This window comes from Arachis ipaensis, chromosome B4, assembly GCF_059453495.1.
Source record: "Arachis ipaensis isolate K30076 ecotype BB chromosome B4, ASM5945349v1, whole genome shotgun sequence".
Lineage (NCBI taxonomy): Eukaryota > Viridiplantae > Streptophyta > Magnoliopsida > Fabales > Fabaceae > Arachis > Arachis ipaensis.
Window position 1 is genome coordinate 94,727,111 of NC_142439.1, and position 14,224 is coordinate 94,741,334.

The 14,224-nt window shown below is 40.8% G+C and overlaps 2 protein-coding genes and 1 pseudogene across 2 annotated transcripts; 1 reads left to right on the forward strand and 2 right to left on the reverse strand.

Annotated features, from left to right (window-relative positions):
• Positions 1–209: 209 nt before the first annotated feature.
• On the forward strand, positions 210–1,180 carry LOC148568425 (uncharacterized; annotated as a pseudogene).
• A 9,791-nt stretch (positions 1,181–10,971) lies between these two features.
• LOC107636622 (uncharacterized) lies at positions 10,972–11,334 on the reverse strand. Its single transcript, XM_016340119.1, has one exon. It carries the CDS (start codon positions 11,332–11,334, stop codon positions 10,972–10,974), a length of 363 nt encoding a protein of 120 aa, XP_016195605.1.
• Positions 11,335–11,379: 45 nt separating this feature from the next.
• Positions 11,380–11,730, reverse strand: LOC148568426 (uncharacterized). The gene has a single exon (XM_088484696.1). It carries the CDS (start codon positions 11,728–11,730, stop codon positions 11,380–11,382), a length of 351 nt encoding a protein of 116 aa, XP_088340822.1.
• Positions 11,731–14,224: the final 2,494 nt, after the last annotated feature.

Below are 14,224 nucleotides of genomic sequence, written 5' to 3' on the forward strand. Positions count from 1 at the left end.
TTTCTCTCTCTTTTATCTTTCTTTAGTTTTAAACTACATTATCTATAATATTAGTAAATATAGAGATTGCTTATATTATAGTGAGATAAGAGTATATTTATATTTCTCTATTTTATATTTATTATAGCTTCCTTATTTATTTCACAACACGTTATCAGCACGAGACTCTGATCAAATTTTTAGGAAGATTTAGGTAACAAATTTTCATTATGTCGAAGTTTTCTCATCTTGAATTCAATGCTCTTGATATATCTGGAAACAATTATTTATCATGGATACTAGATGCTGAAATTCATCTTGATTCAATGGATCTTGGAGATACCATTAAGGCTGAAAATAATGCATCCCATAAGGATAAAGCCAAAGTCATGATTTTTCTTCGTCGTCATCTTGACGAAGGATTGAAAAATGAATATCTCACATTAAAAGATCCTGCAGATCTTTGGAAAGACCTTGAAGAAAGGTATAATCATCAAAAAATGGTGATACTTCCTGAAACCCGATATGAGTGGACGCACTTGCGTCTGCAGGATTTTAAATCCATAAATGAATATAATTCTGCAATGTTTCGAATCACCCCACGAATGAAATTATGTGGAGAAAAAATAACTGATCATAATTTGTTAGAGAAAACTTTCTCAACCTTCCATGCCTCGAATGTGCTCCTACAGCAGCAGTATCGAGAAAAAGGGTTTAAAAATATTATGAGTTAATTTCTTGCCTTCTTGTTGCTGAACGCAACAATGAGTTGCTTTTAAAGAATCATTAAGCGCGCCCAGTTGGCACCGCCCCATTTCTTGAAGTAAATACGGCAAATTACCCCAGAAGAGGTAAATGGCAAGGTTTTAATAATAAGAAAAATTATGGAAGGAAAAGGAATTATATTCAAAAGAGAGGATCTTACCAGAAGTGGGATAAAGAAAGAAATATTGGACAGAGTAAATCAACAGAGGATAAGTGTTTCCGTTGTGGCGGAAAGGGTCATTGATCACGTATCTGTCGTACCCCAAGGCACCTAGTCGATCTTTACCAGACATCTTTGAAAAAGGATGACAAAGGAAAGGAAACAAATTTTGTTTCAAATGATACTGAAAATTCCACCACTCATTATGATGTATCTGATTTCTTTGAGGACCCTGAAGGAAATATTGGTCATTTGATCAATGATGAAATAGTTTAATATGTGAGATTGTGAAGTATCTATGTAAATAAATAATGTAAAGAACTTATTGTTAAGTTTTATTTTCTATGTATTTAAGTTTCAAATGTAATGTATATAAATAATGAAATATTAATGTTTATGAATTTTGAAATTATTAAATATGTCAAATTTTAAAATAAAATTTTAGTATATGACATTTTTTTTGAACCGTGTTTCTTAGAAAAATAATTCCGATCAAGTATTCAATTTAACTATGCATACTACTCATTTTTATTATTTGTCTTTGAAGAAAATGGCAAGGATATATAATGAAGATGTATGTCTTGCGGATAGTGCAAGTTCGCACACCATTCTCAAAAGTGATATATATTTTACCCATCTTGTGCCAAAAGAGGAATATGTTAATACTATTATTGACTCAGGCAATGTGATAGAAGGCTCCGGAAGAGCTATAATTTTGTTTCCTAGAGGAACAAAATTTATAATAAATAATGCACTATTATCTACCAAGTCCCTGAGGAACTTGCTGAGTTTCAAAGATATTCGCCGAAATGGATGTCATGTTGAGACAATGAATGAGGAAAATCATGAGTATTTATGTATCACAACTCATGATTCAAATAAGAAAGTTATATTAGAAAAATTACTCTCACTTTCATCTGGGTTGTATTATACTAAGATTAGTGCAATTGAATCACATGCCATTGTAAACCAGAAGTTTACTAGCCCAAATGAATTCATAACTTGGCATGATAGATTGGGTCATCCGGGAACAACCATGATGAGGAGAATTATTGAAAACTCTCATGGACATTCACTAAAGAACTAGAAGATTCTTAAAACTAGTGAATTCATGTTCTCAAGGAAAGTAAATTTTAAGGCCATCACCAGTAAAGATTGGATTTGAGTCCCCTGAATTCCTAGAAATGATTCAAGGAGATATATGTGGACCTATTCATCCACCATGTGGATCTTTTAGATATTTTATGGTCCTAATAGACGCATCTTCGAGATGGTCACACGTGTGCTTATTATCTTCTCGCAACCTGGCGTTTGCGAGATTACTGGCTCAAATTATTCGATTAAAAGCATAATTTCCAGAAAATCCAATCAAAGCAATTCGTCTTGATAATGCTGGTGAATTTACTTCCCAAGCTTTTGATGCTTATTGTATGGCTAATGGAATAAGTGTTGAACATCCAGTAGCTTATGTTCACACACAAAATGGGTTAGCAGAATCACTTATTAAACGCCTCCAATTAATTGCTAGACCCTTACTTATGAGAACAAACCTCCCAACTTCGATTTTGGGGCATGCTATTTTACATGCCGCAGCACTTATTCGTTTGAGGCCAACGAGTTACCATCAGTTCTCTCCTATGCAATTAGCTTTTGGCCAGCAGCCAAATGTTTTCCATTTAAGAATATTTGGGTGTGCGATATATGTTCCCATTGCACCACCTAATCGCACCAAAATGGAACCCCAAAGAAAATTGAGGATATAGGTTGGATATGATTCTCTCTCTATAGTGAGGTATCTTGAGTTACAAACGGGAGATGTATTTAAAGCCTGGTTTACAGATTGTCATTTTGATGAATCAAAATTTCCAATATTAGGGGGAGAGAATAAGCTTCCTGAAAAGGAACTTAATTGGAATGCATCATCGTTGATGCATTTAGATCCTCGATCAGGGCAATGTGAACTAGAAGTTCAAAAGATTATACATTTGCAAAGAATAGCAAATGAATTGCCTGATGCATTTTTCGATACAAAAAGGATAACCAAATCTTATATACCAGCGAAAAATGCCCCAATTCGAATTGATGTCCCAGTAGGACAAGTAGCCACTGAAGCAAATTCATGCCAGAAGCGTGGCAGGGCAGAAAATGCCCCAATTCGAATTGATGTCCCAGTAGGACAAATAGCCACTGAAGCAAATACACGCCAGAAGCGTGGCAGGCCTGTCGGTTCCAAAGATAAAAATCCTCGAAAGAGAAAAGAGGTAAATAGTATTCCTATTGAAAAAGACATAGTAGAGACACCTGCAGTTGTCCAAAATTCTGATATTGTTTTAACGCCAGAAGACGTTCAAGTACTTGAAAATTGTGAAAATGATGAGATCTCGATAAATTATGTCTTTACAGGAGAGAAATGGGATCGAAATAAGACAATTGTCAATGAAATATTTGCATATAATGTGGCATTAAATATCATGCATGAAAGTAAGGATCTTGAGCCAAGATCAGTCGAAGAATGTCGACAAAGGAATGATTGACCAAAATGGAAAGAAGCCATGAAGGCTGAATTAGACTCACTTGCAAAACGTGAAGTCTTCGGACCTGTAGTTTGTACACCAGAAGATGTAAAACCTGTTGGATACAAATGGGTATTTGTGAGAAAACGAAATGAGAAAAATGAAGTTGTGCGCTATAAAGCCCGACTTGTGGCACAAGGTTTCTCACAAAGGCCCGGTATAGATTATGAAGAAACGTATTCCCCTGTAGTAGATGCGATAACATTGCATTATTTGGTCAGTTTATCCACATATCATAAACTGCATATGCACTTAATGGATGTGGTAACAGCCTATTTATACGGCTCATTAGATCGGGATATCTATATGAAAGTCCCTGAAGGACTAAAGATATCTAAACCATCCAATGAATATTCGCAAGGGTTATACTCAGTCAAATTTCAAAGATCTTTATATGGTCTAAAGCAATCTGGACGAATGTGGTATAATCGTCTTACTGAGTATCTGGCCAAAAAGGGATATAAGAATGATAATATCTGTCCATGTGTTTTCATAAAGAAATATGCATTTGGATTCATTATAATTGCTGTGTACGTTGATGATTTAAATATTATTGGGACTCCTGAAGAGATTCCAACAATTATAAAAACTCAAAAAGAAGAGTTTGAGATGAAAGATCTTGGAAAGACTAAGTTTTGTCTTGGCTTACAGATCGAGCATATAAAAAGTGGAATCTTTATTCATCAAACAACATACACAGAAAAGATCTTGAAAAGATTTTATATGGATAAATCACATCCATTAAGTACCCCAATGATCGTAAGATCTTTGGATGTGAAAAAGGATCAATTCCGTCCTAAAGAAGAAAATGAAGATACCCTTGGTCCTGAAGTACCATATCTTAGTGCCATTGGAGCACTAATGTATCTTGCTAATAATACACGACCCGATATATCATTTGCTGTGAATTTACTAGCAAGATATAGTTCCTCTCCAACCAGAAGACATTGAAGTGGAATCAAATAAATCTTTCGATATCTTCATGGAACGGTTGATATGGGATTGTTTTATCCCTATGGATCCAAGTCACTACTAGTTGGCTATGCAGATGCCGGATACTTGTCTGATCCACATAAAGGGAGATCTCAAACAAGATATCTGTTCACATATGGTGGTACAGCTATATCATAGAGGTCTACGAAACAGACTATTGCTGCAACATCCTCTAATCATGCTGAAATACTAGCAATACATGAAGCTAGTCGCGAGTGTTTTTGGCTGAGGAGTTTGATCCAATATATTCTGTCATCATGTGGACTGATTGATCAGAAGATAGCTCAAACTGTCCTGTTTGAAGATAATGCAGCATGTATTGCTCAACTTAAAGGCAGATATATCAAAGGTGATAGAACAAAGCATATTTCTCCCAAATTCTTCTTCACTCATGATCTTCAAAATCAAGGGACAATTGATGTCCAACAGATCCGCTCAAGTGACAATTTGGCAGATTTATTTACAAAGTCACTCCCAAAATCCTCCTTTGAAAAGTTGGTAAATCAGATTGGGATGCGCCGATTTTGAGATATTAAATGATGTCGACAAGAGGGGGAGACTGTACTCTTTTTTCCTTGGTCAGGTTTTTTCCCATTGGGTTTTTCTTGACAAGGTTTTTAATGAGGCAGTCCCCATCACTAAAGAATATTGTACTCTTTTTCCTTCACTAAGGTTTTTTCCTATTGGGTTTTTCTTTAGTAAGATTTTAACGAGGCAATAATCCTAAATGGTCATCTAAGGGGGAGTGTTGAGATAAGGATGTGGATGACCATGTGGGCTAACCTTCTCAATATTGAAGGAACCTCTCTCCAAGACAATCAAAATAAATGAAATTTGAAAATCAAGTCTTGTTACATGTATAAATAAAAGAAGTTACTGTTGAAGTAATACACATCAATAAAACAATCTTCTCTTCTTTTACTATACAAATATTTTCGCTCTCTTTTATCTTTCTTTAGTTTTAAACTACATTATCTATAATATTAGTAAATATAGAGATTACTTATATTATAATGAGATAAAAATATATTTATATTTCTCTATTTTATATTTATTATAGCTTCCTTATTTATTTCACAACAATAAAAAAATTGTGAGAATTTCTGCCCGTGGTGGTCTAGTGGATATAGTAATCTCCCTTTAATTTCTGAAAGCTAGGAATCTCTCGAAAAAAGAACTTCGGTCATGATGATTGATACTCGTGCAGGCTACCCCAACTTTCGATTATGGGGTTGCTTTATCCTTTTTAATTGGGTAATACTAATGGGGATGATTTACGTGGTTTGTAGTGTCTGGTAATTCAATTATTTTAGTTATTTTTAATTATATATATATTTTATAATAATTTTTAGATAAAATGAACTGTTAAAATATTAAATTATTATATTCCATTGAACACCTAAAATATATATATATATATATATATATATATATATATATATATATATATATATATATATATATATATATCCAACACTAATAATATAAATCAGTTTTAAAAATATTTTTTAGTAGAATATTTCAATTTAACTTATTATATTTTATTAAAGTTAAAATCAAATAAATAGAAGATTAGAAAAACAAATTAAATAAATACTAAATAAATAATTATAAATTGCAGTCCAATATAGATTAATACAAATATTTTACTGTCTAGTAAAAAGTCTTTTTAAGTATTTTTTGCAATGATATTAATTTTTTCTTTCACTTGCCTTCAAGTCCCATTGTAACGAATTTCCCTAATTTTTTAAGTCTAACTAATAATATTTTACTATATTTAACCTCAACATAAAGACATTAACAAAATAAAATAAATATGTAAATAAATAAACGATAGTAAAACATAGATCAAAATTTCCTTTTGTTATTTTAGAACTAACATTTTGCCAACAAAAATATAAAAATAAAGAATTTGCATTTATACGATCTTCAATAGTACCGGCGGTTAGATAAACTATTATTTAAACCATACAAACTTTTTTTTTATGGAGATCTTTTATAACTAAAATCCCCTTTTCAATTACATTTTTATCTCATTTCCCCTTTCATGCTAACTGTACTGGATGCTTCCGGTACGAGTTGAGAGATGGATCGGGGACTTGCAGGTCGAGGTGGATGCCAGATTACTTGACTAAAACAATGGGGGGTGGTACTTGTAAAGACACTCCGATGCTCAAGTCAGAATGGATCTGAGAGGTAAAAGGTGTGAGGAATGATGAATACATGGAGGGACCTGGGTCCTCTATTTATAAGCGATGGTAGTTATCTTATCTTATCTTGTTTGGCTAAGATAAGAGAGACGTTTGAATTCGAAAGTTGGTTAGGAGCTTCCATGGGCCGGTTTCAGGCCTTCTAGAAGAGTGAAGTAGTTTGGATCCGGGTAACCGGGTAACTGGGTTTGGAGACGGTTCCGAGTGTGGAAGTCGCAGGCTAGATCCGTAACAGTTGCCCCCACAGCAGAGGGCGAGCGAGGTCGGCCTTTACCGCTGGAGGATATGGTTTTTGGCTGTTTGGTGGCCTTTTTTGGTGGTGGGTCGATGCGTCGGTCTTCGAATTTTGCGGTTCTGCGGGGGTTCGTCTTCCCTGGAGTCTGAAGACCGTTCGATTGGCACGGCTTCTCTAATTCGTCGCCTCCGTTTCGTCTTCTGAGGCGCGCTGACCGTTTTATGTTCCCGAGGGAGCATTTATTACGAGGGGACGTTTGGATTGTATTTCCATTTTTGCCCTTCCTGTGTTAAGCTGTAGTTGGGGTTATTTACGTCCTTTTGTCTTTTTCAAAACCATTTTGGTTTTTGCATTTTCTTCCTTCGTCCGTTTCGTTTCCTGGTTTTTTCTTCTTTGGTGGACGCCTCTTTCTCTCCTTTCGTGTTTGTGGTGACAGTTCCTGCTTTTCTGTTGCGTTTTTGCTTTCCTGCTACTCCAAGTTTACATTCGCACTTTCAGGTTGGTGCTTTTCTCTTTTTTATCCTCCTAATCTGCATTGCCTGATGATTGTGTTCCTGCTTTACTTCGTACGCCTCTGTTTTGTGTTTTCTAGTTTAGTGTGGGTTAGGGCTGTATTTGGCTTTGGTATGATAGTTCTTTGTTTTTCTGGCGTAGTGAGTTTTTTTAAGGGGGGTGAGCACCACTGTATTGTTGGTAGTAGGTAGTGGCGTGTGTTTTGACTTTATCCCCTAGTTTATGGTGCGCGGTTTTTGGCCTGACAGTGGTGCTCGCCTCTATTTTAGGTATGGCTCAGCGGAGGACTGAAGATACGCGCGTTCCGGTGGCTCCTGCCGGTGGCGTTCCTTCCCTTTATTCCTAGGTAACCAGTGATGTGTGGGGAATGCCGTCTCGGGTTATGGAGGCGGACCTTCAGTGGCTTCGTGAACAAGGGGCTGTTTGCGGAGGGGGTGATGCCGAGCGTGAGTATGAGATGGCCCTTCCGGGGGTGGACGAGAGGGTTTGTTACACTAACCTCGACTCGCCGACTGTCCCCAATTGGATGTGGGTATACGAGGCGATGTTCACCCGGCTTGGTGCGCAACTTTCGTTTTCTCCATTCGTGCAGCAACTTTTGAGCCAGTGCTGCGTGGCGCCGTCCCAGCTGCATCCAAATAGCTGGGCGGCTATACGGTCTTTTGAGCTTGTTTGTGAGTTCCTTGAGCTCCCAACTTCGGTGAATGTCTTCCTTTTCCTCTTCACTTTACTGACCAAGGAGGGGAAGCACAAGAAGGAGTATATGTCTTTTAGGGCTTAGCCTCACCGTCGCGTCTTCTGTTTATACGAGGACTCCTTCCAAAGTTTTAAGAGTGGGTACTTCAAAGTTCGCCCTGCTAGGGGGCGTCACCCTTTCTGGCTAACGCTGGAGGGGGAGCGTCGATTTCCTAGGTACTGGAATTTCAGTGCGGGGCCTTCTGTTTTGACGTGGGTGACTCAGAAGTTTTTGTCTTCGGAGGATCACGACGTGGCCCTTGTCCTTTAGCAGTTGTTTGGGGAATGTCCTCTTAACCCTAGGGATGTGATGGGTGATCCGATGGCTTGCCGGGCTTATGTCGGTGTCTACTTGTCTCTCTTTCTCTTCTTCTCTTCTTTCTTTTTTTTTTTTTTTGGTTTCGAGTTGGATACTTATGCTTTTTTCCCTTGCCTTCTTTTTCAGTTGAAATGGCTGGTGGTCTGACGACTCTTGCTAGGCTGAAGGCTCAGCTGTCCCAGGGGACTCCTTCTGGCGGTTCTCCGTCCACTCCTACCTCCCGTCCTGCCGATGACATGAGGGCTGCTTCTGAGGAACTTATCTTGACTGAGGGTTGTGCCCAGGGGTCGGGTCATGGGTTGGGAGTCGAAGTTGACGACGAGGTTGTTGTTATCTCGTCGGAGAGTGCTTCCTGGAAGCGGAGGCGGTCGCAAGATGCTGATAGTGAGAACTTGGTAGAGGGGGATACTATGGTCCCGTAAGTGATGGATCGCCATTTTGATGCCTCTGCTTTTTTAGATGAGCACCTCTTGCCTGGTATGAAGGAGTTTTTTCGTGAGTGTGATGTGGCTTTTCAGGCGAAGTCACTTTATCGTTCCCTCCTTTGTTCTGCCGTAATTGTGTGGAAGGCCGAGCCTGTGATGGCCCAGGTGGGTCTTCTGGATAAGAAGTTGCGCCAGTCTCAGGCCGAAGTTGCGAAGCTGAAGGAGCAGCTTGCGGCTGCCAAATCAGCGAGGGAGAGGGCGGTGAAGGCGTCCGAGGGGTCCAGTGCCGAGATCCTTCGTCTGTCCGAGGTTGAGACTTCGCTCTTGTCTCAGCTTGGGAAGGAGCGGAGGAAGGCCTTGGACGCCGAGTCCCGAGTTGCCATGCTTCTCTCCGAGATGGGCGGCCTGAAGACTGACGTGGCGAGCTTAAAGGCTGAGGTTGAAGGTTTGAAGGAGGAAAAGGTCATGTTGCTTGCGGATGTGAAGGAGGCTATTGCTGCTACTGAGGAGACGATGAAGGCCCAGGCCTTGGTTCTTGCACCGGACGTGGATGTGTCTGTGATGGGGGCGTTTAGGATTGTCTGTGATGGTTAGATCGTCGACCTTTAGTAGTTTCTTTGTACTTGATTTTCTGTTCTGAGAACTTGTAGTTTTATTGTTTTGGTATTTTGGCCGTGTGGCCGTGTTTATAACTTTTGGATGCTTATGGTTTTTGTTTGACTTATACTTTTTGGGCTGTTATGGCTGTTTTTAACTCATTTGTGGTGAGTGTGCTTTTGGCTGTTCCGTCGTGGCTCGGGGTGTTCGGTTGGCCGTTTAGTCATATGTTTGTGGATATCCGTTTTCTGGGCTTCGAGGGTGATCAGTCCTCGATGTTTAGCCTCTAGTCGTTTCGTCGTTGCGATAGTGTAGGGAGGGGCGAGGCAAGTATGTTTTTGAATGAAATTTTATTAAGTTTGGGCCTCGTTAAAACCCTCCGATGTGGCGGGAAAGAGTACCCGACAATAACACTTATGAAAAATAAGCTAAAAGAGTTTGAAAATGAAGAATAAAGTAAAAGGGGAAAACATGGGGGGGGGGGGTGGGGTGAGCCTACGTGTAGTATCGTCGTAGATTGGCTGCGTTCTAGGTCCTCGGGACCTCGGTTTCCGTCGAGTTTTTCAAACTTGTAGGCCCCTTTCCCGACTATTCCTTTGACTCGGTACGGGCCTTCCCAATTGGAGGTGAGTTTTTCTTCCCCTGGTATGGGAGCTCCGATGTCATTTTGTCGTAAGACCAGGTCATCGGGTGAGAAGTATCTCCGTATTACGCCGTTATTGTACCTTATCTTGATTTTTTGTTTTAAGACTAGCTCTCGCATGTGAGCTATGGACCTGATCTCATCTGTGAGGTCTCGTTCGGCGTCTTCGTCGTTGCTCCCGATGGTCCTTCTTGGACTGGGGTCCCCGATCTCGACGGGAATGATGGCTTCTACCCCGTATGTGAGGCGGAAGGGGGTTTCCCCGTGGAGCTTTGGGGGGTAGTCCGATATGACCAGAGTACCAATCCGAGCTCGTCGGCCCAGAGTCCTTTGGCTTCGTCGAGTCGTTTTTTGAGCATTTTGATTATTATTTTGTTTGCCAATTCAACTTGCCCATTTGTCTCGGGGTGTTCTACCGAGCTGAAGCGTTGGGATATGTGGAGTCCTTCTAGGAATTTCCTAAACTTCTTGTCGGTGAACTGGGTTCCGTTGTTCGAGATTACGATTTCTGGGATGCCGAATCGGGTAATTATGTGTCTCTAGAGGAACTTACGGCATTTGGCTGCCGTGATGGAGGCCAGGGGTTTGGCCTCAATCCATTTGGTGTAGTAGTCAACTGCGACTATGATGTATCGAAGTTGTCCAGGGGCTGTTGGTAAGGGCCCGACGAGGTCGACGCCCCAGGTACCGAACGGTCGATCTGCCGTTATAATGTTGAGCTGATGTGGGGCGGCATTGTGGTAGTTTGAATGCCTTTGGCATTTGTCGCATTTTTTGACTGTCTATATGGAGTCTTTAATGATTGTGGGCCAGAAGTATCCGGCTCAGATGATCTTCTGGGCCAATGTCTTGCCTCCGATGTGATGGCCGCAGCAGCCTTCGTGGACTTCGCGGAGTATATACTCCGTGTCCCCGGGCTCGATGCATTTGAGCAGGGGTTGCGAAAATCCTCGTTTGTATAGTTGTCCTGTTATGACAGTGTAATTTGCGGCTTCTCTTTTTATTCGGTTTACTTCTTTAGAGTCCTCGGGTAGCATTCCATCGATGAGGTATTGTAGGATAGGGAAGGTCCATGATTCCTGGTTGGAAACTGGTAGGACGATGTCGGGCGTTGCCGATACAGACGGTGTCCTGGCGACTTCCTGAAATAGCGACCGGTTACCTTGTCCCTGCTTGGTGTTGGCCATTTTCGATAGGAGGTCTGCCCTGGCATTTTGTTCTTTGGGGACGTGCTATATGGTTACACGATCGAATTCTTCCTTTAGCTTGTTTACTTTGGTGAGGTATTGTTGGAGTAGGGGGTCTCGTGTTTGGTAGTCTCCGTTAACTTGGGAGCTGACTACCTGTGAGTCGCTACATACTTCCAAGATTTTTGCTCCGACCTCCTTGGCTAGGGTTAGGCCAGCTAAGAGGGCCTCGTACTTTACTTGGTTGTTCGAGATTGGGAACTCGTACCGAACGGATTGTTCGATTACGACCCCGTTTTGGCTTTTGAGTATCACTCCATCTGCTCCGGAAGTGGTATTCGATGAGCCGTCTACGTGTAGCTTCCAAGTTTTGATGGTGGGATTTCCCGGTGTCATCTTGGCGATGAAATCTGGTAAGGCTTGCGCTTTGATTGCATTCCGGGGTTCGAATTTTATTTTGAACTGGGATAGTTCGATGGACCATGCAAGCATCCTCCCCGCTAGGTCGGGCTTTTGTAGGACTTGCCTGACCGCTTGGTCGGTGCGAACCGTAATGGGGTAGGCTTGGAAATATTGTCGGAGATGCCGGGAGGCCGTGAGGAGTGTGAAGGCGAGTTTATCAAGGTGTGAGTAGCACGTTTCTGTGTCTTGTAAGACTTTGCTTATGAAGTAGATGGGTCACTGGGCCTTACGCTCGTCTTCTCGGATAAGTGCTGCTGCTAACGCTTCTTCCGTTATGGAGAGGTATAGATAAAGGGTCTCTCCTGTTTGGGGTTTGGCGAGAATCGGGGGTTCCGCTAGGACTCTTTTGAAATGTTGGAACACCTCCTCGCATTTTGCTTCCCAATTAAAGGGGGTTCCTTTCTTCATCAGTTTGAAGAAAGAGATTGCCTTCTGCGCTGATGCGCCCAGAAAACGGGATAGTGCAGTAAGTCGAACAGTAAGCTTCTGGATGTCTTTGAGATTTTTTGGGCTTGTCATTTCAAGGATGGCTCTGCATTTTTCGGGGTTAGCTTCCACCCCACGTTGCGTGATCATGAAACCAAGGAACTTTTCTGCTTCCATTCCGAAGGCGCATTTTGTCGGGTTGAGGCGCATTTGGTTTCTTCTTAGGGTGTTCATTATAAGCTTGAGGTTACTGATGAGTTGCTCGCCGGATTTGGTCTTGGCGAGCATGTCATCTATGTAGACTTCCAGCTTGGTCCCAGACAGGTTGTAGAAAATCTTATTGACGAGCCTTTGGTAGGTGGCTCTGGCGTTTTTTAGGCCGAAGGGTATGAATGTGTAGCAGTACGTGCCGTCGGGAGTGATGAAGACCGTCTTCTCCTCGTCGGGTTGGTGCATGGATATCTGGTTGTATCCGGAATACGCGTCCATGAAACTCAGATATTGGTGGCCGGACGCAGCGTCTACCAGCCCGTCAATATTTGGTAGGGGGAATGCTTCTTTTGGACAGGCTTTGTTCAGGTCCGTGTAGTCAACGCATTTCCCGTTAGCCTTTTTGACTAGCACAACGTTAGCCAGCCAGGTCATGTAGGGTAGTTCCCTAATAAAGCCTGCTTCGAGGAGGGTGATGCGAGCAAATTCGTCAGTTAAGAATTCCTTCTGGATAGAAGGAGAAATAACCTCGTTGCAAGTATAGTTCTCAACCAACAAGTAATGCTCGACCAAAGTTTACAATTTCTAATTAGACCGAGAGTAGTTAAACCTCGGGTCATTCTCCCTAGGAATGAAAATGAAATGTTACGCTTTCGGTTGTTAAATAGGACAAAAAGGGGGGTTTTGCAATCAAAGAACAAAAGATTGAAAGAACTAAGCAATGATCAAAATTGTAATTAATGCAAGCAAGGGGAGAATGAGATCAAAACTAGTGAAAAATGCTATAACCATAACTATCATCGCCATAACCACAACTATGGTAATTATGATAAGTCAGTCTTGCCTAGTCAACCCCAACCATCGAGGAGTAAGTCAAACAAGCATAATTGACCTTAATCCATAAGTCCTAACCAACTTACCAAACTAGTTGATAAAAGGCCAGCGTCAATGGAAACAAGAGTCAACTAACTACCCAAGAATTGCCACTAAATGTCAGACATTATGACTCTAGTATCTTAGGAACTCAAACCACTAGCCAAGGTGGAAAAATCTACTCAAAATCTAGAGTTGGCATTTTCACAAACACCTTGTGTGCATAAAAGTAAGACATGGAAAATTGCAAAGTAAAAGGGAAAACTATAACCAACTATCAACAAAACCAAACATAAACAAGCAATCAAACATAAAGAAAGCATGAAATGTAAAATTCATTAATTAAAACTTCAAGAAATACAAAATTGCAATATCAACAAAGTAACTTGAACCAAAGGAAATGAAAGTAAAAGTGCTTGAATTAAAGAGGAAATTGAGAGTACTTACAATTGAAGAAGTAAATTCAAAATCAAAGCTTACTATAAAATGCTACAATGGATATTGATAAACCCTAGGAAAGCTATCTACTCTACACTACTCCTACTCCTAGTTACTATGAAAACCATGTAAAACTTGCTCTAATGCTTCCCCCTTTGATAAGTGTTCAAGTCTCCTTTATATAGCACTCCAAAACAGTATTTCAGCCATCTAAAAATGAGCCAAGGGCCTCCAAATTCGCACAGCACGTGTTTCATTAATGAAATCACGTGCAGGGACCTGTGCAGACGCATACGTCCGCACACGCGGCTGAAAATTGACTTGTGCGTACACACAGGTGCTCGTGCATACACACACATGGAAATTCTTGCTTGTGCACGCGCACGCATGGCTGAGTGCACGCACACTTTGCTGTGTGTGCTTTTCCTTGTTTTCTTCATGTTTTCTCCCTTGTACATGCTTTCTTCCACTTTTGGCTATC